The 27,337-nt window shown below is 42.0% G+C and overlaps 1 protein-coding gene across 1 annotated transcript in view; it reads left to right on the forward strand.

The window, feature by feature from the left end:
• Positions 1-5,531: 5,531 nt before the first annotated feature.
• ATP8B4 (ATPase phospholipid transporting 8B4 (putative)) overlaps positions 5,532-27,337 on the forward strand; it is a 152,934-nt gene continuing 131,128 nt past the window's right edge. Inside the window, exons 1-3 of the mRNA XM_075273372.1 lie at positions 5,532-5,781; positions 13,793-13,862; positions 22,034-22,101. Coding sequence (XP_075129473.1) covers positions 22,074-22,101 — 28 coding nt within the window. The 5' untranslated portion in view covers positions 5,532-5,781; positions 13,793-13,862; positions 22,034-22,073. The remainder of the gene's footprint in view (positions 5,782-13,792; positions 13,863-22,033; positions 22,102-27,337) is intronic.

A 27,337-nucleotide genomic window follows, 5' to 3' on the forward strand; every position in this document is an offset into this window, starting at 1 on the left:
ATAAGCCCTAACCTATCTTTCAGAGCAAAATTTATAATATGACCCTGTCTTATTTTTTGAAAAACACGGTTATAAATGGTGATCACGTTCCATGTTTAATAGAATGAAATTGTTATTTATTTTTGCTACACAATAGTTTTCATAAGTGCCTGTAAATGCCTGAATTTATAGTGCAAGAGTGAATAAAGAAATAAGTTACTTGAAGGATTTATTTTACGATGGAATCTGCACACCATGTATTAAATACAGATTTAGACGAGATTTATTACATTGATGTTTTGGAAAGTTGCAGTACTGTTTTTTTTTGTTTTTTTTTCTCAAGAAAGGATTTAATAAATCTTTTCTAATCACATTCAATACAGTGTGACTTTCATGTGTGGATGATGTAGTAGCATGGGCTGGGCCAGATACAGAGATCATGATGCCTGAGAACATTCTACTGTCATATATAAAGATCCCACATGATGTTATGGTGTAGCAAGAAGTTATGCTGAGGCTGATATTAAAGGGAATATATCAGCATTGTTTTATTAATTAAAACCATATAGTTTTATATGTATAAATATATATATATATATATATATATATATACAGTATATAGCCACACATAATAAAATTCAGACAGCACATCCCAGTGTGAATAGGTGATAGCTACCGAGGCAATATACTGTACAAATGCAAAAATCAATATATTCTATAAGCTACACATATAAATTAGATCTGTTCACACTGGGATGTGCTGTCTGAATTTTCTTTTGTGTATTATAAAAAGTAGCTTCTTACTATTTGATCAAATGTGTATAACGAAGACCCTTTATTTATATGTATAGCTTATAGATTATATTAGTTGATTATATTATTGATCTATTATATGTCCTGGTGATGTGCACAAAGTTCTTCTGCAATTTTTGCAGATTTATTTTTCATTCATTTTTTGTACGATTATGGGGGCTACCATTTAGTGTGTGCCTCACCTCTGCTAAGCTACCAGTAATTTTATGGTATACTTATCAGCATAGTCACCAATGGACTAGAGTCAACTAATTGATGTCTATGGGAGTATTTTATTTTTTTTTATAGACATGCTCTGTGGAGTGAGGGGGAATAGAGGAGCTGAGATCTGTGAGATGATGTATTATCAGTAGCAGATGCAATGATGGGTCAGGAGTAGAGATGAGCGAGTAGTATTCGATCGAGTAGGTATTCAATAGAATACTACGGTATTCGAAATACTCGTACTCGTTCGAATACTACACCTATTCACAGTAAAGATTTGATTCAGAACCAGCATTGATTGGCCGAATGCTATACAGTGTATAGCATTCGGCAAATTAACGCTGGTTCTGCAGCAGGCTCTTCTTTGGTAGTCGGGAGAGCTGGCAGCTATCGGTAATGCGGGAGTTGACTTTTTCTCATAGGAATGCACTGACCAGCGTTGATTGGCCGAATGCTATACAGTGTACAGCATTCGGCCAATCATCGCTGGTTCTGCCGGAGGCTCGTCTGTCACGAGGCAGAGTCTAAGATCGGACCACAGCAGTCTTCATTGTGGTCCGATCTTAGACTCCGCCTCGTCACAGACGAGCCTCCAGCAGAATCAGCGTTGATTGGCCCAATGCTGTACACTGTATAGCATTCAGCCAATCAATGCTGGTTCTGCAGGACGAATAAGTTCACATTAGCGCTTGCCTCCCGTCCAGGAGTCTGCAGAAGGACCCCCGAACGGAATATCAGTGCAACTGCAAGTGGTGTGCAGTTAAAGCGCACGGACCCGTTATAGTCTATGGGGTCCGTGAGCTTTAACTGCACAGCGCTCCTCCTAAACACTCTCCTCTTGCTACTCGTGGACTTGGTGATTCTCCTTAAGTCGAATAGTGGTTTCCCCTGAAACGAGCATTTTTTCCCCATAGACTATAATGGGATTCAATATTTGATCGAGTAGTTGAATATTGAGGCTCTACTCGAAACGAATATTGAATCTCGAATATTTCACTACTCGCTCATCTCTAGTCAGGAGTGTTATCTATCAAGGTGTTATCTTTTACTGTAGTATTATCAGTTAAAATCCAATAAACTCCAAAATCCAAAACAGCAACTGTCAGTTTATTATTAGGCTTTGAAATCAGAGTGTATATTGAAGGATTTTGTACTTTTTTAAAATATAGATAGTAACATTGGGGGGAAAGGGAAGGAATGATCAAAAACTCTTACAAAATACATTTAACATAAAATCAACTTTTAGCAGCCATGGAACAACTGTAAGTTAATAAATGATGTTTGGTAGGATCATAGGTTTTATGGGAAAGTGCCATTGTTTGTTATATTTTTAAAGGCATTCTATCATTAGAATAACATTTTTTAATATTAACACGTAGGAATAGCCTTAAGAAAGGCTAAGCTAAGTCTTCTCCGTGGCGCCGTTCCGGTGATATTCAAGGTTCTCTGCGGTATGCACATGATTTTTCTCACAGCACAGGGGGCGGTCCCCAGCGCTCAAACAGCACTGGGGGCATGCCCAGTGCTGCAAGAGAACCGCGAGCCGCGTCTCTCTCTGGTCAAATCCCGCCTGCCGCGACCATCGCGGTCGTGGCTTTCCCCTCCTATGTCGGCTCAAATGAAAGAGCCGACACAGGAGGGTGCTGCCGCTAGGCGGAAGCCGCGGTCCCGCGCGCTGCGGTTTTCGCCTGAAGATAGGACATGTCGCTTCTTTTCTCCGCTAGCAGCAGCCCGCCGCTAGTGGAAAAAAGAAGCCCGGCGGTCTGCATAGACCACCATTGTAAAGGCAGATTTTGAAGCAAAATCCGCCCCTTTGTTCACGTGTGAACGAGCCCTTACACAGTACACTCGTGTAAGCAGCCACAATAAAATGGCCACAGACATGCGCAGTCGGCTCTGCCCGAAACCCGATGGCAGAGCCGACTGTGCATGCCTAGGATTTTGAAGATCAGGCTGGAAGAAGACGCAGCCTATTGCAGAAAACCGGGAATATCACCAGAATGGCAGCGCGGAGAAGACTTCTAAAGGTAGGAGAGGAATAGCCTTTCTTAAGGCTATTCCTACGTGTTAATCTTAAAAAATGTGATTCTAATGATAGAATCCCTTTAGGCTGAGTTCACACAGGGTATTTTTGTCAGGATTTTGAGGCCGAATCCGCCTCAAAATCCTGACCAAAAAAAAGGGCTCCCAGGTGAGTTCTTTTTTCCGGGAGTCGTTTGTTCCGGCTCCCGGAAAAAAGAAGCGACATTCTCATTCTTCAGACCGATTCGCCTCCCAAATCCGCTTAAAGACAATCCCTCCGCCCGACTAGGCCCATTCATTTGGGCCTAATCTGAATTGGAGTGCTCTGACTGGATACCGGTGCACTGCACCGGCATCCAGTCGTGGCTACCTGTATTTTGGACCGGAACCTGAGGTGGCCTCCTCGTCAAATTCCGGTCCAAAATACCCCATCTGAACCCGGCTTTAAAGAAGACCCTGTCAGTTCTCCTGACACATGTCTGCAGTAAATGCTTATATTCTTCATGAAACATCAATTGTGGAGTATTTTTTTTATACTACTCTGTGTTGTTGGAACCCCCTCCATTGTCAGGGGGAATAGTGATGCCCTGTTGTCAACTTGTTCATACATTTCTAAGAGAAGTAACAAAGAAACAGGATCAGAAAGGTTGACCGTTTTTTGCTATTTTGAAACTTTTTGTTTTTTACTTTCCATTGTGTTCAGACACACATTATCCACTCAGATTTACAGAGGCTAGGTTCAGACGTGCGCCAGGACTCCACCTGGGGATTCCGTACCCCATTCCGCTTTCAAAATGCGGAGAGAAATGTACTGTAAGCATCGCTTTTCTCTCCACACTTTCTGCCTTTTGGGTGAAAACCCAGCGGACCCCATTATAGTCTATGGGGTCTGCAGATTTCTAAAGGTAACTGCTTTTTTTAAGCGGATTAGGTTTCCGGAAACCCGAACGCAGGTGTGAACCTAGCGTAAGGACTCATGTACATATTATACCCTCAGGTATAGCATTAGACTACCTACACATTACCGACTGAGGACACAAGGGGAATGCACTTGGATGACATCAGTGTCACCTATCCCTCCATTGACTACATAGAAAGTTGCGTTCCGATGTCACGTTATATAATCTTTGGAACGGGATAGAACATTAAACCCCCAGCAGAAGAGCCTCGGCCTGCACACTTTGTCGTGTGCCTGAGGCCTAAGCCAGATTCTGTTGGAACGTACAGATCAAAAACTAAAAATTGTGACATGCTCCATCATATGGTGTAAACACTGAATTCCCCCTAAAAACTGTCTCAGTGTTTTCTGCAAACTGGAGCAAGGTTGCAGCAGATCTGCAGCACAGTCAGAAAAACATTCACAGGAGCAGAGGAAAGAAGGATGCTTGAGTGCTTTTGTCCAACAAGATGAGCTCTTTGCTATATGACCTTTATGCTGCGGACTGAAGCATCTTCACTGTTGAACAAAGGCATCTGAGATCTCCTCATATGTCAGAAATCAAGCGGTAGATCTTATTGGGTTGAGTTCCACTACTGTCAGCCAAAAGCGAAGAAATACTGCAGTAAGTACAGTCACAGACACTGGACTGCTGAAGACTGGAAAAACATTTCCTGGCTTCACAATTTTAATTGTGACACATAATTGCTGGGGATGGAATTGTCTGTGGCGCACAAGGCCATTGACTTTATATCTTTTCTATTCTCTGAGCAGCCTGGAGGAGGGTGCAATGGTGTATATTATACTTTCATGGCATCCAACAGATGCCACGTCACCATCCTTAGGGTATGTTCATATGGCGGAAAATGGAACATATCGCACGGCTAGCCGCTCCAGAATGCCAATGCAGTGCACCAGCATCCTGTCGTGACATTCTGCTCCGGATTAGGCCTGAATGAATGGGCCTAATCGGGAGGGAGTCTTGCGCTGTGGCTGAGTCAGCCGCAGAATCTGCGGTAAGATAGGGCATGTCGCTAGCTGTTAGCTAGCGGAAAAAAGAAGCGAGCGACTCCCACTGAAGTCAATGGGAACCGTTTTTTGGCAGCGGATTTTGAGGCGGATTCCGTGTCAAAATCTGCTGCCATAAAACTCCATGAATATACCCTTAGTGGGTGTGACGGAGAGGGACTTGGTGACCACTGAATTCTACGCCATCCACAATACGCACTGATATACTGCACGCTACGTTTTTTTTCCCCCCAAACTGAATGTGAAGGATTTTGTGATGGAGTTTATTCCCTACTGTGGCTCTGTGTGTTGTAGGCTCCAGCATAATATATCCTAGTATTAGCCCCAGGAAAGGATTGTATGCTGGACTGCCTCAGGCTATTATGGAACTGTCCTGTAAGCAATTCCCTTGTATGATGTGAGGTACCTGCAGCGCTATGGCACATAGAAAGGTGTCCCCTGCAGCACATTGCGGCCACGCTGACAAAGTTTAGCTCCGCCAGGATGCTCCTGCCGGCCCGCAGCCATTAGCGCAGAGCACTAGGAGGTAAGCAGAGGTGAGGGCGGCTCAGGTGAAGGCACGGCAGGGAGTGACAGGAGCCCCGGGAGACACTGGAGCAGCGCCGCTAGTGACACGGAGCAGCCTACGAGCACACACGCACACAGGCAGCGGAAGCTCTGAGTCTCCCTGTGTGGAGCGCCTCCTCCTCGGGCTGTGACTTCATCCTCAGCCCCGGAGCTCCCCATCCGACCCAGCACTGCCCCACCCCACCCTGCCTGCTGGAAGATGAGTGTTTACCTAACGGACTGTATTCGCGGTAAGTGGGCTGGGGAAGGTGTGATGGCTGACGGTATACCGGCTCCCCCTCCCCCTTTTACTGTACGAGCCGCCTCACACACAGGCCCGGGCGACTGGGCTACAAGCGGGGTGTCTCGGTGCTGTCCTGTTGGTGTGCCCCGTCCGCACGTGTGCTTTCCCCCGGTAACCCCAACAGTAAGGAGCAGTAACCCCCTCCCCGCCATAGTGTGTGAGCTTCCCCTGCCCCCTCCCCCACACATCACTAGAAGCCCCTGCATTCATTTCTAGCGGAGGTTCCTCAGCCTTGTGTTTACATTGCTGAGTGATGATTATGATGATGATGCCACCACCATGCTGGCCCACAAAGCCCAGTCCTGTGTACTGGAGGGTCAGCTGTGGAGACAAGAAATAACTTTCACATGGTATAATATAAAATAGAGATTCATACATGTATGTGTATATGTGTAAACAAACATATATAATATATATATATATATATATATATATATATATATATATATATACACAGTATATATATATATACAGTATATATATATATATATATATATATATACAGTGTATATATATATATATATATATACAGTGTATATATATATATATATATATACAGTGTATATATATATATATATATACAGTATATATATATATATATATATACAGTATATATATATATACACAGTATATATATATATATATATACAGTATATATATATATATATATATACAGTATATATATATATATATACAGTATATATATATATATATATATACAGTATATATATATATATATACAGTATATATATATATATATATACAGTATATATATATATATATATATATATATATACAGTATATATATATATATATATATATATATATATATATATTATACACACACACATACACACAGCTAAGTGGTGTGATGGGCTTGTTGGGTAGATATAGTGGGGACAGGTATGGATTATAGACAGACGTTGCTCCTTCACTACTATCATAGGACACTATTACACATGTCAGTGTGTTGTGATACTGGCCGGCCCTCAGTGTATAACTTCTATATCCCTTCTGTATACGTGACAACCAGGCTCCTGACTAAAGACCAGGTAAGTATCCCTCAGGTAGGCTCTCTTCACGTCATCCATGAGGCTCCAATGGTTTCCATCACATGATGGATCTGACACTGCCGTCACTGTTTTGTTATTATCATACGATGAGAAGAAACACAATGTAGATGTGAAGAGCACCTAAGAAAGGCTAGCTGCGCAGGACCATGGGCATGTACAGGACTATGATGATATGGAGTGGACAGTACTTGGTATCTGTGTACGGTCAGAGCTTTTCACAGACCCATACACTGCAATGAAAGAGGTGGGTAAACAAAATAGAACATAATAGGACGTGTCCTGAGTTTTAGCGGCTGAGGCAAGGTCACCCTAGCGCTTACTCACTGTTTGGGGTTTCCTTTCTCCAACCAATTTATAAAATGCAGGGAGAAGTGTCCAGCATGCAGGATGTTTCTCCCCCTGTTTTTCCACCTTTTTTGAGCAGAAACCAGTCAGACTCCATTATAATCTATGAGGGTCTGTGGGTTCACTTGTGTGAACCTAGCGTAAGCCTCGCAAACCCCACAGAGATCCATGAACGTCATTGTTCTATGGATGGGACCATTAAAAAAAGTACAGCACAGGGACCAAAGCATCGTCATCATGTGTATGATGTATGTATAACTATGTATAACACACGTTTGGGGTTAATACCTTTTGTTTTTGTGTTACAATGTGCAGCGAAAGTAAAAAAAAACTAGTTGTGTACAGGAAGATTCACAATATTCATTTCTTTGTAGAAAAATCTGGAAGATAAGACGTTGTAGGTTACTTTAACTGTCCAGAAGGTGACAACAGAGCCGTGGTGACATGGCCATTTCCTGTCATTTCTTGCTGTAAGTTTTACTAAAGCTGGGTGCAAAAGAAGACCCATCACTACCAAAACAAGGACAACTGTGTGTAATGGGGGACTTATTCATTCTGATATCACAGTTTACTGGTGAAGATATGTGTTTATATGTGTGTATGTGAAAATATAAATATATAAGTGTAGCTGGTGGTAAATATAAAAAAAACAAAAACTTGATAGTCTTCAGTAGTTGATACCTTTTTAATGGCTAACTAATAATGATTAGGCCCGAATGAATGGGCCTAATCAGGAGGGAGCCTTGAGCCGCGGAATCCGCAGGAAGATAGGACATGTTGCTTCTTTTTCCCGCTAGCTGAAAAAACCGCTAGCGGGGAAAAAAAAGCGTGGGACTCCCATTGAAATGAATGGAAGTCATTTTTGCAGGTGGATTTTGAGGCAGATTCTGCCAAAATATCCGTGTGAACATATCCTTACAGGCACTCAGTTCCAGCAGTGGCTGTCCTGTCAGTGGTGTTGCCAGTCCTCGATGACGACATCTTGTGATCAGTGGTTGCAATAATAACTGTAAAAGCATTTTTACGCTTTATAAGAAGTTTTGTGTATTAATGCACATGAGACTTTTCTGGTCATTTGAACACTTAAAGGGGTATTCCCACGTCGCATACTCACCAGTCTTCGTTTCTGTGAATTCTTCTGTCTTCCTGGCTTTGTCTCGTCATTGGTGGGCGGGGTCACATATGCAAAGCCAAGCGGCGAGATGCCGCCGGCCCTGCGTGCGCGCTCATAGACCAGTCTAGCCTTCACAGTGCAAATACAGACCCGACAGGGTGCCGGGTCTGTATTCGCATTGTGAAGGCTAGACTGGTGTATGAGCGTGCACGCAGGGCCGGCGGCATCTCGCCGCTTGGCTTTGCATATGTGACCCCGGAGCGGAATAACAGCATTGCTTCTGCCGTTGCTTGCTTCATGCCGGGGAGTGTAGACGCCGGCACAGGTGAAGCCAGCAACATCGCTATGCTTCTGCCCTGCATGAAGCCAGCAGCGGCAGAAGCGATGCTGTTATTCCGCCCCCCGTCCCGGAATAGCAGCATCGCTTCTGCCGCTACTTGCTTCATGCAGGGCAGAAGCATAGAGATGTTGCTGACTTCACTTGTGCCGGCGTCTAACCCTGTATTGGCGGCCCCTTCAAAGGGTAAACTACCCCCCCCCCCCCCTCCAGGCTCGCTCCCGTGCACTTAGTCCCTCCTCTCCCCCCCTGAGAGCAGGCAGACACATCACTTGACTCAGGAGCAGCTAGGTCAGGGCTGTGGCCACAAAAAAATTAATGAAGTAAGATAGTGGCCAAACAAAGCAGTTTTGCTGAAGCAATGTATTTAGGAAAAGTCTTACATTCACATTAACAAGCATTATAGATAGGATCCTTGTGACGGGACAACCCCTTTATGCTCCACTGCAGATGTTTCAAGGGTATTGTAGGGTTATAGGTTGGACTTGATGGACTGATGCCTTCATCCAACCTCATCTACTATGTAACTATGTAACATCTGCTGTACTATTATGGCCGATGTTGGCACTTTAAATATGGCGCCCCCTTGCAAGCAGATTGATAACTACTACCGTAGTTATTTCTTTCTATCTGAATTATTCCCTTTGCAAGGTCGTGTGACTTTTACAGGAGTTAAAAGGTTTGTGCCCACCTGCATGATGGACTGTACCACACAGATTCTACATGGGAGAGACAGAAACTTCTTTCTGTAACTACTGCTAAGCAGACAGTTCCTGTCACACTGTTATAGAGAAGGGGATCAAAAGCCTCTCTAACTATATACTTATATTCTATTAGGTTATGTGAGAGAATCCAGAGAAAAGGATAATTGCACTGCCCCCAGCAGGTACATATAGCACAGTCTTTAGCTGCTCATATGATGCTTAGCTGATGCATCATGGGATTGATAGCAGGATGAAATATAAAATCCAATATGATGTCTAATTAGGAGTAAGGAAAAGCTGAAATTAAGGGATATGAGGGCAGTGTACATGAAAGACGCCTGGAGAGTGACAGTCAGGTGATGGTTGCTGGGACGTGCAAATCTCAGGGAACATGAGGAGTGTCTGCTAGAATTGGGAGGAAGCTGTTTCTCTATGTATGTGTGTTGGCAGAGCTGTAATGATACTACATGTCTTGAGTCTACTCGTGTGTAAAAACATTATTCTCCTTTCTACACCCGTAGTCCTGCTAGGAAATAAGATCTCAAATAGGCCGATTGTATATTATGACCACATTGACTGCTTTTTCAGCTTTAGTTGTGATATTGGGCTTGTCACCTGTTTTTCCCCAATAACTAGCCTTAGAATTGAAGCAACATCAGAGTTTTAAACTAGACTTTTTTTTTTATCCTTGCCCACTCTTCGGTTTTTCTTCCCTGCAGTATCTATAAGTAAAGTATAGTGAATGGTAATTTTATGCTGTGCGGCTCTTCTCATTATGTTTATTGGATTTTTTCTCAAAATTGTGCCATCTGACCACACTCTCTATTTGTGTATTTTGTCTTTGCTTATTCCTTTAGGTAGACAAAGGCTTCATGCACATGACTGCATAGAGTCTGCGGGTCAGTGTAAATGGCACAGATGACACATGGATTGTTATCCATGTGTCATCCATGGTTTTCACTGACCCATACAATTGACAGAACCGCAAATGCTGACAGGTATAGGACCTGTTCTTCAATTTGTGGCTCTTCAATTCAGCCTGGACACAGCTGCAGAAACTACAGCTGTGTGTATGGACTCTTTGAAATTGCAGATAATATTACAGTTTCGTGCAAGAGGTCAAAGGCTACCCTGCAACATTAAGTTTATGTGTGAATTTTGCTAAAGTGATAATAGTACAGCAACCAGGATTGTAACTAGCAAAGCCTGAGCCTCATAGCAAACTTTAGACCCTCAAGCCCCCTCTTCTCACTTGGCATAGTTCCCACTTTCCTGGTGCCCACACACTAAAATGTCTTCTTTACTAGCCCCCACATGGTATAACGCCCCATTTACACACAGTGTACTGTTCCACAGTGGCCTCTCCACACAGTATTATGTCCCACAGTGGCCCTTCCACAAAACAAAATGTCCCATAGTGGCTCATACAGTGTTTGGTATCAATTTTGGCAAAAATTTGGATTCAACCGACCCTAAAATTTTTTGGGTTTACTACTCACTATCATTACACCCTGGGGTCTCTTATGGCATCATGATGCATAATGACTCCAGTGTAACCCATGTGACTTCTGAAGGCCCAATTGCAGGCCTCATTGGTCTAGGTGTCGTTGAAGCTCTGGAACCCAGGGGAGGGGAGTACCATTGTTATGTTTAATCATCTCCCCTGGGCCTCCACTCATTAAATTCTGGAGTCTGAAGAGTAGGTAAATAGGGACCATTACTTGCTGGGGTACCCCACTAAGTAATAGCATATTAAAAATAAAAGGTTGCAGGCTCCATAGCAACCACCATGACTGTTTTAGCAGCAGTTCCCGCCACTGACTGCAATCTCAGTGCGATCATAGGAAAAATTACAGCATGATAATCATATGGGCACAAGTGACTTATTTCCTCTAAGTAGCAATTGAAGCCATCTCACTGAGGCTAAGGTCCCACATTGTGGAAATGAAGCTTTTGTTGTTGCAGATTTTGCTGCGTTTTTTGAGCCAAAGCCAGGAGTGGATTGAGCAGAAAGGAGAAATATAAGAGCTTCCTATATAGTTCCCATTCCTTTTGTAGCCATTCTTGTCATTGGCTCAAAAAATTGCAGCAAAATCTGCAACAAAAAAAGCTGTGTTTCCGCAACGTGGGGCCTTAGCCTTAAACGGATTTCTTGTTGGATAGATCATCATTTTAAGATCAATGGAGATCCAACACCGGTGAATCAGCTGTCTGAAACGGTAGTGGCTCTCAGTGAATGCCTCTTTTCCTTCATGTGATGCCTTATTTATCGGTCACATGGTCTGTTCACAGCTCAGCCCCATTCAATCCGACGTTCAGTTGATGACCTACAGTATACTTGGGATAGATCATCAATTGTTAAGTCTAGAAAACAACTTTAAGGCCAGACGGCTGTGATTTCCAAAACCACGGTGGTTTTGGAAATTGCAGCATGTCAATTATACCTACGGAAACGCCGGCAATTTCCACATAGGTATAATTGTAGCAGAAAGTCCGCAGAGGAAAACTCTGCAAAGTTTCTGTTTAAAGCGCTGCTGGAAAAACCGCGATGGGTTGCCGCCGTGGTTTTTCCTGCAGCACTTTTTTGCTTTGGGAGGTCCTGTGGAGCCTTAGCCTAAAGGTAAAGTATCATCATTTTTAATGTACTGATTAAAACCAGATAATAGTGTAGTATATCATTTTTCTAATATGTGTTGTGATTGTAGATTTTCTTTCCATTTTCCGTACATTATTATGGGGGCTGCCAACTTGACTGAGCTTTACCTCTGCTCTGTTAATAGCAATGAAATGCTATTTAGTGATATGCTTTACACTACTTGCATGGCCATAGGCGGCAATAGTCTGGAGCTGACGCACTGAGGTCTATGGGAGACTTTTCTAGACCTGCTCTGTGCAGAGAGGGAGAGAAGAAAAGCTGACATGATATATTTCAGTAATGGATAACACAAGTGACCCATCATTGCATCTGTTGAGGTGCATTCTATTGTATTCCTGTAATGTATTGTAATACGTAAGTCTGTGATGTAAATGTAATGAAAGTTGCAGGATTTTGTACTTTTTTTTGTAAAATTTAGATGGCAGCATGGGGAAAAAAATTCCTAGAAAATATGCTTAGCCAAAATATTTGCTTTAAAACATAGGTCATTTTGTTATCACACATTTCCTTTAAAGGGATCCTATTAGAGATGAGTGAGTACTGTTCGCATCAGCCGATCCGAACAGCACGCTCGCATAGAAATGAATGGACGTAGCCGGCACACGGGGGGTTAAGCGGCCGGGCGCCGTCAAAGCGTAAGTACCAGGTGCATCCATTCATTTCTATGGAGCGTGCTGTTCGGATCGGCTGATCCGAACAGTACTCGCTCATCTCTAGATCCTATCATTCACACACTATTTTTTCTAGGTACCACGTCAGAATAGCCTTAAGAAAGACTATTCTTCTCCTACCTTTCATCCTCTTCTCCGCGCCGCCGTTCGCCTACAATTCCGGTTCTTGTCGGTATGCAAATTAGCTCTCTCACAGCACTGGGAGTGTCCCCAATGCTGCGAGAGAGCTCTCTCCAGCTGCGCCTCCATCTTCGTCAGCAGCGTCCTCTTCTTCCTTCGGTCCTTGGGCAGAGAAGACTGCGCATGCCCACAGGCCATGTGAAAATGGCCGCTTGCACAGTATTGTAAGCAGCCTTTCTTAAGGCTATTCCGACGTGGTACCTAGAAAAAATAGTGTGTGAATGATAAGATCCCTTTAAAACCTATTGTACTGTGGCTCATATGTGACAAATATGCACATCAACTTTTGCCTAAAAAGCTATTTTTATTTATTTATTTAGTTGTATATGTAAATCTTTGTTGGCCACCAGACCCCCCTCTTTAAAAAGGAAATTGTAGATGGCAGTGCAGCTTTCTCAGAGCAGGAAAGCAAGAAGTATACGCTGTTCAGGTGTACATCCCTCTACTTATAGGGTCTAAGTTGTAGTGTTCATAGGAAAATGTCAATATTTAGCTGTTTGCAATTTGCAGTAAAATTGTGTGGTTACCAACCTCAATATTTCCTTAGGGAAGCAATGTTCAAGCGACTAGGGACCTTTCTCCGCAAAGGGAGGATTCATCTGTTATGTCTTCTGATTTTACTTTTAGGGTAAGTTCACATTGCAGGACCAGAAGAATGAGAAAAAAAAAAAAAAAGAGAGAACAGCTGGGGCCCAATGACGAGAGTCCATTGTTATTATTTTTTTTTATTATCATCATTTACACACAAAAAAAGTCATGCTTTCCAAAAAAGTTCATACACTAACTATACCAACCACGTTTGTGGAAGCTTATGTTATTCATCAAAAAAAGCTTGGATATTTCCGTAATTTTAAAGTTCTGCTCTCTTTTATATTCAGCTACTGTCATCTTCCAATTTCTTCACTGGGACCTTACAAGATAGGATCCACCTTCATGGAAATGCACCAGGTAATTTATTATCATAAAAGTACCGTAAATAATTTACAGCTGTTTTTGTGTCTTGATGTTGCTCATTATTTCTTAATGTTAAAGGGGACCTTTCATGTTCTCTAAGATGGGGCATGTTATAAATCGTTGAATTCTGCACAATATTAGTTTTTTGCAGGAATCTTACTTGGTTTCAGAGATATTGATTTTGACTACTGATATTACTGCACTGTCATAAGGTTCAGCATCATTGGCCCTCTTCATAGTACAAGACTATAGAGGCACAATGTCACCTTTACAAAGGTGTATAACCTGCCTCTCTTTAATGTTTCTCCATTCTCCAGAATTGACAACAATGGTCATTAATGTTGTTTCAGTGGAGATGTTTTTCCTGAAACACCTTCTTTACAGTGAAATGAAGGTTCCAGGACTCTATGGAGCATTTCAGGGGCAGAATGCAAAATGAAAACTGTATTGTGATTGGTTGCTATGGGCAACTTAGGCTAGATTCACATGATCGAATTTCCCCGTGAAATTTGGTCCTTGTGCTCGCTGGATTTAGTGGCCTGACCTTCATGCCAGGAACAAGACTATGATTGTGTAACTATGATGCTAGTAGAGCTTGCCTCCAAACAACATACGATCCCGTACTGTAATTGACGAACACCCAGACCAACATTGACAGTCGTGTGACTCTAGCTTTAGACAGCTCTGACCAGCTCTGACCACTGTGACCAGTGGCGTTACTAGGAATCGCAGGAACCTGAGGTGAACTTTTGACGTGGCCCTTTCCCGACCGACGCCGAAGACCTCGACCGACGCCCCTCCTACGCATTCCTGCGCACTTTATTATGCCCCATAGTGGCCCCTTCACACAGTATTATCCCCCATAGTGGCCCCTCCACACAGTATTGTACCCCATAGTGGCCCCTGCACACAGTATTATCCCCCATAGAGGCCCCTGCACACAGTATTATCCCCCATAGTGGCCCCTGCACACAGTATTATGTCCCACTGTGGACACCCATAAACAATTATTATACTCTGGGGTCTTTTCAGACCCCAGAGTATAATAATCGGAGACCCAGGGGGAGAAAAACATAAAAAAAAAACTCTGTTACTCACCTATCTCCCGTCTCCTACGCTGTCGGTCTCCGAAGTAGTCGATCTTCAATGACGTCAGACGTCACATGACCCGGGACGCATATATAGATGGCAGTGGAACCGCACACTAATGACTTAAAGAATATGGGTGCTAGCAGTCAAAGAGTCCTGCGACTCGTGTACAGTATAAACAAATGCTGCTGCACGCCGTAAATAGGTGAAAGGGTGAAACAGAATTTTATTCTTGGTACATTAATTTTTGGTACATAAACGCCATGAATTGATTTGACAAGCATAAAGAAAGTACTAGATCAATAAATGAACATAACGTTTCGGTCATTTTGGTCCTTCATCAGATCGGATCTAGTGTAAAGAAAGCAGAGTGCGCAGTGACGCCATGACCCTGCTGCGCACTCTGCTTTCTTTACACTAGATCCGATCTGATGAAGGTCCAAAATGACCGAAACGTTATGTTCATTTATTGATCTAGTACTTTCTTTATGCTTGTCAAATCAATTCATGGCGTTTATGTACCAAAAATTAATGTACCAAGAATAAAATTCTGTTTCACCCTTTCACCTATTTACGGCGTGCAGCAGCATTTGTTTATACATGACCTGGGACGCAGGCCGGGGTCATGAGACGTCAGACGACTAGGCCGAAGTCTGCACGGATCGTGGAGAGGTAAATAACAGTGTTTTTTATGTTTCTTACCTCTCCCGGTCCGCCAATCATTATACTCGGGGGTCCGAAAAGACCCCCGAGTATAATGATAGCAGCAGTAGCGGCTGTCACCGGGCCCCTAATGTCCCGGATCCTGTGTCAGCTGCCTCTGCTACTCTGGCGGTAGTTAAGCTACTGCCTGTGACTTCTAGATTGATTGAAGAAGTAAGGGTCCATTCACATGTAGGAAAATGGTGTGGAATTTCAGTGCTGAAAAAAAGCCTCCCTAGGCTTTTTTTTCAGCCTTGAAATTCCTCACCATTTTTCTTCGTGTGAATGGACCCTAAAGCAGTGTGCATGATGGTGTTTGCTATTGCTGCTGAGCACTGTTCACATGAACGCATTGATACTTTACACCACATTGATCACAAATCCTAATGTTGTTACCACAGTCAGTTTCTTTCTTTTGTAAAAGTTATGTTAGTTAAGCTCTACACGTATTAAGTATTTACTGAACTGAAATAAAATAATTAATTAGTTGATTAATTAATGTGAAACATTTTTGCTATAGTCATGTTGTAAAAAAATAAATAAGCATAGTACTTTAAGTATAACAGCAGCATAAAAAAAATCTAATTATTTGCCACATAAAACAAAGCCTCATACAGCCAATCCGTGGAAAAATATGTTATGGCTGTTGAAATGCAGTGGCAAGAAGGAAGGGGTTATAGCAGTGTTATTTACAAAAACGACCGGCTGTGTAATACAATAACAGCGAATGTAGCAGGGTTGTCCTATTGATTCATTTGCTGCTGAGGGCATATGAGTAAAATGCTATTACCGATACTTTCTATAAATTAAGCCTCCGTGTATTAGTTGTTTATATCCGCTGACCACATTTCCATTCTGCTCTTCAGAGACCGGCATGAGAACTGGTAGGTAATGTTTAATGCCAGTAATATGGTGCTTATTGTATATGAGACACATCACTTTCTTCATGTGTCTATTCGGGAGTTTTAGAGCTTGGGAAAGAAAGGATTACTCTTTAAGAATCATTAGTACAAACAAGAATTGTCACCCAGCCCTTGGCATGAAATGAAAATACCTACTGTTCAAAGCTGAAATAATCCTATCCTATTAATAATATAAAGGTGAAAGTTTGTGAGTTTGGATGTTTGTGGGTTTGTGTGTTTGGATGTTCGGATGTTTGTTCCTCAATCACGCAAAACCCGCTCGACCGATTTGGCTGAAATTTTCCACAAACATAGTTACTACACTTGATTGCACAATAGGCTACTTTTCGTCACAATAGCGCACATACGTTTTTCCCAGGACCCCCACAAAACCCAAACTCACATCACTATCTCTGCAATCTCACACACTTTGGACCATAGCAAGCCACAAAATTCATATTACCCTCTACAGCAGAGGTCAGCAACCCCTGGCACACGTGCCAAGAGTGGCACTCCTGCCATATTTCACTGGCACACCAGCAGCACAGGACCTGCAAGAGTTAAATGAAGTCCGAGTCTTCAGTGCTGTGCTAGAGCTGAGGCATAAGGACACTCCCCTTTGAGAGGGGTGCAGGAAACCCAGGGGGTGGAGCTTAATCGCTCAGGTCTGTGCCTGCTATAGTGGTCTGCATCCTGCAAACATTCCTCGAGGAGGAGAGGAAGCTGCTAGCAAAGTGAAACTGAAAAACACTCAGGTACATAGGATTACTGTTCTCATTAATGTCAGGCATTTGGGGTTATTAGTTTAGTCTTAGTAACTCCATGTGCCTCACATTAATAGGAATAAACCCCATCATGTCCCTCATATTCACCCCTGTGTGCCTCACATTGATAGGAATAAACCCCATCATGTCCCTCGTATTAACCCCTGTGTGCCTCATATAAAGGTTACTACTATGTGAGACATATGGAGGTACTAATAAAGGACCTCAATAATGAAGATACTTAATTATTACCTCCAAGTCTCTCACATATCAGTAACTCTTACACAGGGGTTAATGTGAGGGACATTATGGGGTTAATTGCTATTAATAAGAGGCACATAGAGTTACTAAACTGTCATGCACAGGGACAGACTTTATGTTGCTTGCTCAAGAGTATCCTGTGCCCAAAAGTTACATGTACTGGCGGAAAATACCAAATCATACAATGTCGTATATCGAGGTATATTAACCTGAAATACTTCTGTCCCAAAGACACTATGTACAGATTATACCAACACCGTATAGCAGCTGAACTACAAATTACATTCAACACAAAAGTCTCACGTATTCTCAGAATTACAGCAAAAACAAGATACAAAGTTACATTTCATATCCCATCCCTTATACACAGTACGAAAACCTTACCCACGCCTGTATATACCCACTGCTACTATCACCGCAGACGAAGTCGCGGGTACCAGCTAGTAATATATATTTTTTCCACTTCATCAAATATACCTTACTCCTTCTCATTGTGCCAGCTCTCTGAGCTTTGTTCTAGTTTGTTTAAAGCAGGGGCAGGGAACCTTCGGCTCTCCAGCTGCTGTGAAACTACAACTCCCAGCATGCTCCATTCACTTCCTTGGGAGTTCCAAAAACAGCAGTACAAGTATGCATTCTGGGAGTTGTAGTATTGCAACAGCTGGAGAGCCGTACGTTCCCTACCCCTGGTTTAAAGGAGTTAAGCCACAAAAATGATTTATCCCCATCCATAGGAGATAATGGATGGAGATTTTACCACTGAGCCCCCCACCGATCTTGAAGATGGGTGTCTTTTATTTCGGTTCAGAATGGAGCATTACAGTAAAAACAAGCTGAAGTAAAAACAGTAACACCAATATTAAAAGTAAGAATAGCCCATGAGAAAATGAAGATTTTATTTTAGGCAAATTATTCTGGTTCTACAATTTTTTTTATTTGTTTATTTATTTTGATAAAAAGTACAATTGCGATCCACGTGGCTTCCATGACTTTCAGGCTCCTGTTTTTTGCTCACATGTCAGTAAAGTTCACACTGAGTAAAGCTGATGACATGCCTGACCAGCCTCTGCAGTCCACTCCACTTCATTTTATCATGACAGGAGAGAGTTGGGGTTGTAATTGGTGAGGTCTTCAATAGTGTGGTGCAACTGGGCCCATTGACTTCTCTGTAGTACACTGCATCATCCATAGGTGTCTGTCTGAAAATGCAGCTCAGCCCCACAGGATAGACGATTAGTAAGAATCCCAGCAAGAGAACTTCCTTTCTAATGCTTGCATTTGCAAGCGCTGTGCATGCGAACATTAAAGTAGATTGTGAAATACTTTGCAGTCATGTTCCCTGTAGAGATCTGGCGGCAAGCACACGGACCCCATTATAGTCTATGGGAATCCGTGTGTTTTCACTGCACAACACTTGCAAATGCCTTCGGTATTCCATTTGGGTGATGTCCCCATGCGGACTCCCCCGAACGGAATACCAAGGCAGATGTGAACGAGGCCTTAGGCAAGAGCCCCACATAGCGGGCCGCAGCCAAAAAGTGATGCGGTAGAAACCGCAGTTGAAATGTATTGTGGTTTTCCTGCAGCACTTTTCACAGAAAGTCCACACAATTTTCCTCTGTGGACTTTCTGCTTCAATTATACCTATGTGGAAACTGTCAGAGTTTCCATGGATATAATTGCCATGCTGCGATTTCTAAAAATGAAACAGTTCTGTAAATTGCATCATTTACACTCTGGTATTTTCTGCAATGTGTGGATGCGATTTGCTAGAATCGCTGTGGTTTTTGGTCCCACATTGCGGAAACGCTCCCTCCAGCGCACTACTGCACATGCTCCAGCGCCAGCTCTCAATGTTCTCTACGGGAAAATGGCTCTGGAGGGTACGAAGTAGCGCGCTGGAGACGATGGAGGTGGTGAAGAAGCAGGAGGAGGAGGGCTTGGAGTCAGCGGTGGTTGTCCAGAAGGTATGACGCAAGGGGGTGCACAGAACGCCCACTGCGCACCCTGGAGCTGATTTGCATATCAATTTCCACGGTAATTAACAAAAACGGGGGGGGGGGGGCTTTCTACAAACGATTAGCAGCACCTGAATAGCCTTTTTAAAGGCTATTCAGGCATATCTTTAGCTAAAAACATGAAAATCTAGTGATTGAGCCCCTTTAATATATAAACAGCACTAGCTGGTACCCGCGACTTCATCTGCGGTGATTGTAGAAGTGGGTGAATACAGGCGCGGGTAAGGTTTTCGTACTGTGTATAAGGTATGGGATATGAAATGTAACTTTGTATGTTGTTTTTGCTATAATCCAGAGAATACGTGAGACTTTTGTGTTGAAGTTAATTTGTATTTCAGCTACTATACGGTGTTGTTATAAACTGTACATAGTGTCTTTGGGACAGAGGTATTTCAAGTGAATATACTTCAATATACGACATTGTATGATTTGTTATTTTCCGCCAGTACATGTAACTTTTGGGCACAGGATACTCTTGAGCAAGCAACATAAAGTCTGTCCCTGTGCATGACAGTTTAGTAACTCCATGCGCCTCTTATTAATAGCAATTAACCCCATCATGTCCCTCACATTAACCCTTGTGTAAGAGTTACTGATATGTGAGTACTTGGAGGTAATAATTAAGTATCTTCATTATTGAGGTCTTTTATTATTACCTCCATATGTCTCACATATTAGTAATCTTTATATGGGGTACACAGGGGTTAATATGAGGGACATGATGGGGGTTATTCCTATTAATGTGAGGCACACAGGGGTGAATATGAGGGACATGATGGGGTTTATTCCTATTAATGTGAGGCACATGGAGTTACTAAGACTAAACTAATAACCCCAAATGCCTGACATTAATGAGAACAGTAATCCTATGTACCTGTGTGTTTTTCAGTTTCACTTTGCTAGCAGCTTCCTCTCCTCCTCGAGGAATGTTTGCAGGATGCAGACCACTATAGCAGGCACAGACCTGAGCGATTAAGCTCCACCCCCTGGGTTTCCTGCCCCCCTCTCAAAGGGGAGTGTCCTTATGCCTCAGCTCTAGCACAGCACTGAAGAGACTCGGACTTCATTTAACTCTTGCAGGTCCTGTGCTGCTGGTGTGCCAGTGAAATATGGCAGGAGTGCCACTCTTGGCACGTGTGCCAGGGGTTGCTGACCTCTGCTGTAGAGGGTAATATGAATTTTGTGGCTTGCTATGGTCCAAAGTGTGTGAGATTGCAGAGATAGTGATGTGAGTTTGGGTTTTGTGGGGGTCCTGGGAAAAACGTATGTGCGCTATTGTGACGAAAAGTAGCCTATTGTGCAATCAAGTGTAGTAACTATGTTTGTGGAAAATTTCAGCCAAATCGGTCGAGCGGGTTTTGCGTGATTGAGTAACAAACATGCAAACATCCAAACACACAAACCCACAAACATCCAAATATTAATAGGATTAAGTGGAATAAATTTTGCTCTGTAGTTTCCAGATAATTGTATTAAAAGGAAAGGTGTTGTAGCCATGGAATCTATTCCCTCTATCACCTGTCATTGCCTCCATGTATTATTGATGTGCTCACTGTCTCTGACACTGCTTGGCCTGATGACCATCTTGTAGTTCGCCTTAAACTCTTATTTATTTTTCATGCTCTACATTACTTTGAATACCTTTTGTTAATTCCTGTATTGGTAAATTGAATAACAGTTTCCCACAAATGAGTAATTTTGGAAGGTAAGGACAGCTCGAGAAAAGAGACAGGAAACGCTGTTTTGTTTTGTGTCACATCCTTGACTGGTTACTTTGACAACTATAACCACATCAGTAGTCAGGAATATGTGACCAGACGCTTGGTAAAATGTCAAAAGGTATATGTACTACTTAGGTTTTGTTTGTCACCTGAAGACATCCATGTGGGTTTCAGCTTTCGTAACCTTATTTTGGTCAAACTGAAAAACATTTTAGCGTATCAGTTACGTGGATGCTTGTGGTTTTGTCAAGGATGGTAAAAAATTGTCAGAAATTGCTTTGCTTAGGTGGGATAATTTGTAACTACTATAATACAGTCGTCCCCCAGTCATATGGCGGGGATCAGCTGCCTGTGACTGAGTATACTGTAACACTTGGACATAGCACACCAAATCTTTCTTTTTTGTATGTGTTTTAAATTGTTCTCCTTCTCCAAGAAATTATATTTAGAAATTTTAATCATGTGAACTTTTTTTTTTATCCTGTAAATCATATGACTACAGAATAGAAATGCGGATTAAGAAACTGGTACAATAATCTAGACTATGCTCTGTGTGGTTGTATTCTGTTGGATATGATAAAAATGAACCTTGAAATAGAAAGTCAGAGTTTCCATTTCTCCTGTTTAGTGTTTGTATTGAACAGTATTGTGTATATACTTCGTTGTGTAAATACTTCATTTATTAATGTACATTTTCATTATTTACAGGTTGTATCGTAGCTGAGTGGGGTGTTGACCAGATACCACAATGATTTGCAATAAGACAAAAACGCTTGGTAGGTAACCTCATCTTATATTTATGTTTTTACAGTATGAATGTTGCACAGTGTTGCATATCAAACAGCAAGTCCTCAGCTACCAATAATTTGTGCTACATTGATCAGGGTTAAAAAATAATAGGTTTCTTTTTAGGTCAGTTGTCAAAATTAACAGAGGTCAGAGTTTAAAATATCAAAAGAAATCATACTCTCCTGTTCTAGGCCTTATAAACCCAGACATAGCGCCTAGGTTTTGGTTCCAGTCTTCTGTTTTTGGTACTCCAGTAATGACATGTCTTGTCGTCACTGCTGAAGCCAGTCACTGGCCTCAATGGTCATGTACAGATTGTCGGGTATGCCAGAGGTACATTATGTATATATTTAACTCCTTGACTGTCCTATGCTACGGTAATTTTGTTATCAGGGCACAAAATCCCTTTAATCTTTATCTCACGGCCTAACTATAAGCCATGAGTTCTTGATCTGTGGCAGCCCAACCCCATGTACTTGTACCAATCAACAGAAATAAGGGGCTGTGGTGCTCACTTGTTTCTTTAATCTGTATCCAAGCAAAGTGGCTCATCCATAGAGGCAGTTGTGCCTGGTATATAAGATGACATTTATTAATGTAAAACGTCTTTAAAAATGTACTATATATTCATGGTATCTGTTGCTGTATTTTTCTGATTAAGATAAATGGCATCCTGTTTATTTATACATGTCTATGACGTAATGTTGAAGACATTGTTTTTACATGGTCATATTATGGCAGCATAAAATACACAGATACATCATGATTCTCAGAATTGGAACAGAATTAGATCATTTTATACAAAGAAAATAATAATAATTTGTTATGAAAAGGACATGTGTATGCTGAAAGTGCACTGGTCGTGAGGCAGGATCCATAAATCGTTCATGTAGTATATCCTAAGGAATGAAAAGCTAGTTAAAGCAAACATATATAGCATGTATAGTCTTGTACTGAAGCCCTAGTTGACATGAAGTGTTCTAACTGGTTGAGAAGATTTATTGACATGCATTAAATATATAATACCATTTTTGTCATTTCCTAGCCCAGTACACAAGATATAAAGCATGATGGGCACATTGGTTAACAGATAAGGGCAGTGGCATAACTAAAGTCCCGTGGGCCCCGGTGCAATCTTTTGTCCGGGGCCCCCTACCTCATCCCTACAGAGAATTCTTGATAGTGATGGTTACGGGTGTTAAGGAGTTTAATCCACCTTAGTGTGGTTAGGGTAATCTATGGATCTCCTTGGTTTATGGGCCAGATGCAAGCTGCAATCTCAATACTGATGTCAGGGTTTTTGCACTCTCTGCACCCCCTCAAGTTACGCCCCTGGATAAGGGTCTCCATGTATTATTAGCAAAGGCTGCAAGTCCCATCCAGTATAACTTTTGGTTTCAAACGACTTCAGGGTGTCCATTGAAAACACATTTGTAATAGATACACTGACACTTTTGCTGCCCCTGTCTTGGCACATTGTGAAAATGAAACTTTTACTTTACAGTATCATTATTTTGCTGAAAACCACAGAATCCCAATAGCAAGATATCCCCTTTATGTGCTGTATTTCTAGAAGGGATCTGTAATATGAGAAAGCATTGTCCAAAGCTGTCAGCTCTTTACGTTTTATTTTCTTTCTCTTCGTATCCCCTTGACATAATGGTACTGCGTGCATCTTTATTGCTGTATTTGGTGATGTCTGAACAAATGTTAACCCCATTTTGTAAATGAACATGTGTATCAGCATTGGATAGTTTGTGGTGTCTGACCTAGTGTAAGAACACAGACTTCCTTTCAGCATATAGTTCCATGATGAAAGTGGTTGTGAAGAGACAAATGACTTATAACTGTATAACCAGATCTTCACATACCTTGAGATTAAACCACATCATTCCTACAATACTTTGACAGGTGGTTAGAGAACAGTTGTATAAAATTAAAATCTTCATCATACGGAAACCTAGCAACCTTATGTTACAGCAATGAAGGAGATAAGTGGACTGATATAAGTTTTTTAGGGAAAATTGTTGACTTTGTTCTAAAACGGCTAATATTGGGCTTAGAAATCCAGTGTGTGGTTGTCCTCCCATCTCTGCATGCACAACAAACATGAAATGCTGCGGATCATTGAATGAGACTGCTCATTTGACTCTTGAGCCCAGAACTAGTACATTTGTTGATCAATAAAAGGCAAGTTATACACAATGTTTCCCCACATTTATAGATTTGCTCAGTTCCTTCTACAAAATAAAATTCTGCAAGCAGTACAGACTGGATGCTCAGTGTGACAAGGGGTTTCTGGGCTAAAAATAGTGATGACCTATTCTAAAGATTAGTAACTAATATCAAATCTGTGGGGATCTGACACTTGCCACCTCCATCAATTATTAGTTCTTAGCAGACAGGATGCAGACAGCTCTGTTCTCTGTATAGTTGCAGAACAGGTTCAAAAGCTTGTGTCCCATTCATATAACTGGGAGCTGATTGGCAATACCCAATCTGGCCACTACACTCCATTCCCTGTGTATCAGCTGCTGAGAACAGCTGATTGTAGGGGTGCCTTGTGTCAGACTCCCACTAATCTGTTACTGATGACCTATCCTTAAGTTATTTAAGGCCTCATGCACAAGACTGTACATTTTATCCACAATTGTGCATAAATGTACAGACCCATACATTTCAGTGGCTCCACACACATACCTGATACCAGTCCGTGTCATTTGTGCTGCTTTTACTGACCCATAGACTGCACACAGTCCTGTATATGCAGCCTAAGGGTCCATTCACACAGAGGAAAATGGTGTGGAATTTCAGCGCTGAAAAAAAAGCCTCCCATTGACTTCAATGGGACCCTATTTCTGCTAGAAGAGAAAGGAACCCATTGAAGTCAATGGGAGGCTTTTTTATTAGCGCTGAAATTCCACACCGAATTCCTCACCATTTTCCTCCGTGTGAATGGTCCCTAACAGTTTGCGCTATAAAAGTTTATAACCATGTTTGATAGTACAAACACATTACAAGGTCTGTATACAGTATATATGCAATGGGAATTATGAGGATAATATTAGAAACAGACAAATAATTATAATTATTTAACTTGCATAAGCAAATTATCAATGTCTTACATCACAGTTTGGCTCATAAGAAAGAAAACCACTGGATCTCGAGTGAAAGACTGAAGCAAATAGAGTGGATCTCCTGGTTATTCTAGATATTGTTCAGGCCATACCCTTCATGAATAGGAGTAATGTGCAAATATACTGGCTGGACTGATAGGGAGTCAAATCGACTTCCCTTTTCCTGCAAGCACTACAGCGCCATTCGTGGCTGCTCAGCAATGAGGTATGCTGCTGTGCCTACATCATCTGTATATGCCATTTATTCATATTATGGCCCCTAGTTGTACAAGCTCTGTACGTTATTACAACTCATATCCTTGCTGCTGCACGCTGTTAATACTTTCCATATTACTTAGTCGAGCACTCTTTCAGTGTCGATGTAGTATTGTGATTAGCTGGAAGTGTCGGACTGTGTAATGTGGAAGGGCTCTTAGCTTATCTTCTCTGCTCTGAATGTAATTTCAACCAGACAGCTGAATAAATGAGGATGACCCCACGGAGGCGTCATGGCACACCCTGTATTAGAGTCCGCATAGATGGATCTGTGAATAAGCAGGTTCTGTAGTCGTCTGAATCTTTCTTTACATTGTACATTTCTGTACTATTGAAACTGCAAGCATATAAGCACTGCCACATGAGCAAGACTAATATACACTGGTCACACATAACCTTAAAATCATCAAGGGGTGGAAATTAACATTACTTATTTTGTAACCTGTCAAGTGGTGAGATGTAATAGGCAGCAATGTGAACAGTACATTTCTTGAAGTTGGTGTGTTGAAAGAATGAAAAATTGTTAAATATAAGAATCTACATCACTTTAACAAAGACGTAACTATGATGACTAGATGATTGGGAGAGAGTATCTTGACAAGGGCAGGTCTTGTGTGGTGTTACCTAGCAAACAAAGTCTAAGAGAGGACAGCAGGTGACAGGGTTATGGATACCCAAGGCTCATTCATGTGAAGGGTAGACAGTCTGGTGATCCCATAGAAGAGCTACTGCAGCACAATTTGCTGGAAAAAAGAAATGTTACCCGTAATAGAAAACTGTCAGAATATACCGTGCAAGGCAGCTTACTGCATATGGAACTGCATAGCTTTACACCAGAGTGCCCATAGGGACCCTTGTTTTCCATAACAAAGTCTCTACAGTAGACATTTTAGTATCATAACTGAGCCATAGAGCAAAGGAAGAAAGTAGGCTGGACAGTACATCATGTGAGTATCCTGGTGTATCTGCACTACTTACCTGGGGAACACATGGCACCATGATGCACTATGAGAAGAATACAAGCCAGCAGAGGCAGTGCATTTTTGTGGGCCTTGTTTTGCTGGGAACCCTTGGATCCTGGCCTTCATGTGCATGTTGCTTTGGCACATCCTACTAAGCGAAACATTATTGTGGATAGACTACACCACAGTCTTCCCTAATAGTAGAGTTCTCTTTCAGTAGGATAATGTTCCCTGCCACACTGCAGACTTGTTTCAGTAAGTGACAAAGTGATCAGTGTGTTGTCTTGGCCTCCACATTCATCCTTATCGTAAATAAATAACAATTGGGGGATATGTTAGTATAACAAACCCGATTCGTGGAGACCCCACCTCACCATTTACAGTATGTAAAGGATCTGCTGTTAATGTCTTTGTGCCAGATAGCATAGGACACGTTCAGAGGTCTCGTGGAGTTTGCCTTGGCAGATAGACATGTGTTGGGTGCCTGAGGGGACGTACATAATAACAGGCAGGAGGTATTTATCTGATTATTGGTGTAAATGAAGGCAATGTCTCTTATGTTTGTGATGATCATGTATAAATCCCTGTTCCCGTGAGCTCAGCAATAGCATAATGTGTTCAAGGATATATATATATTGGGATGATCTTGCTGGAATGACGTTGCCCACAGCTTGAGTGTTGTGCTCAGTTGCTGTTCCTGTATAATAATCACAATATGAATAATTGATATGTTGCCAAGCAAAGCATGAGCCTCACACACCTTGTGACTATCAGGTAGTAGATCACATGGTCATTTGGGCAGATGTACAAGGGCGAATGTATAGTCCAATCTGTCACCTCCTTGTGGATTATTTTGCCAGCATGAACGT

Source organism: Leptodactylus fuscus, chromosome 5 (assembly GCF_031893055.1).
Source record: "Leptodactylus fuscus isolate aLepFus1 chromosome 5, aLepFus1.hap2, whole genome shotgun sequence".
NCBI lineage: Eukaryota > Metazoa > Chordata > Amphibia > Anura > Leptodactylidae > Leptodactylus > Leptodactylus fuscus.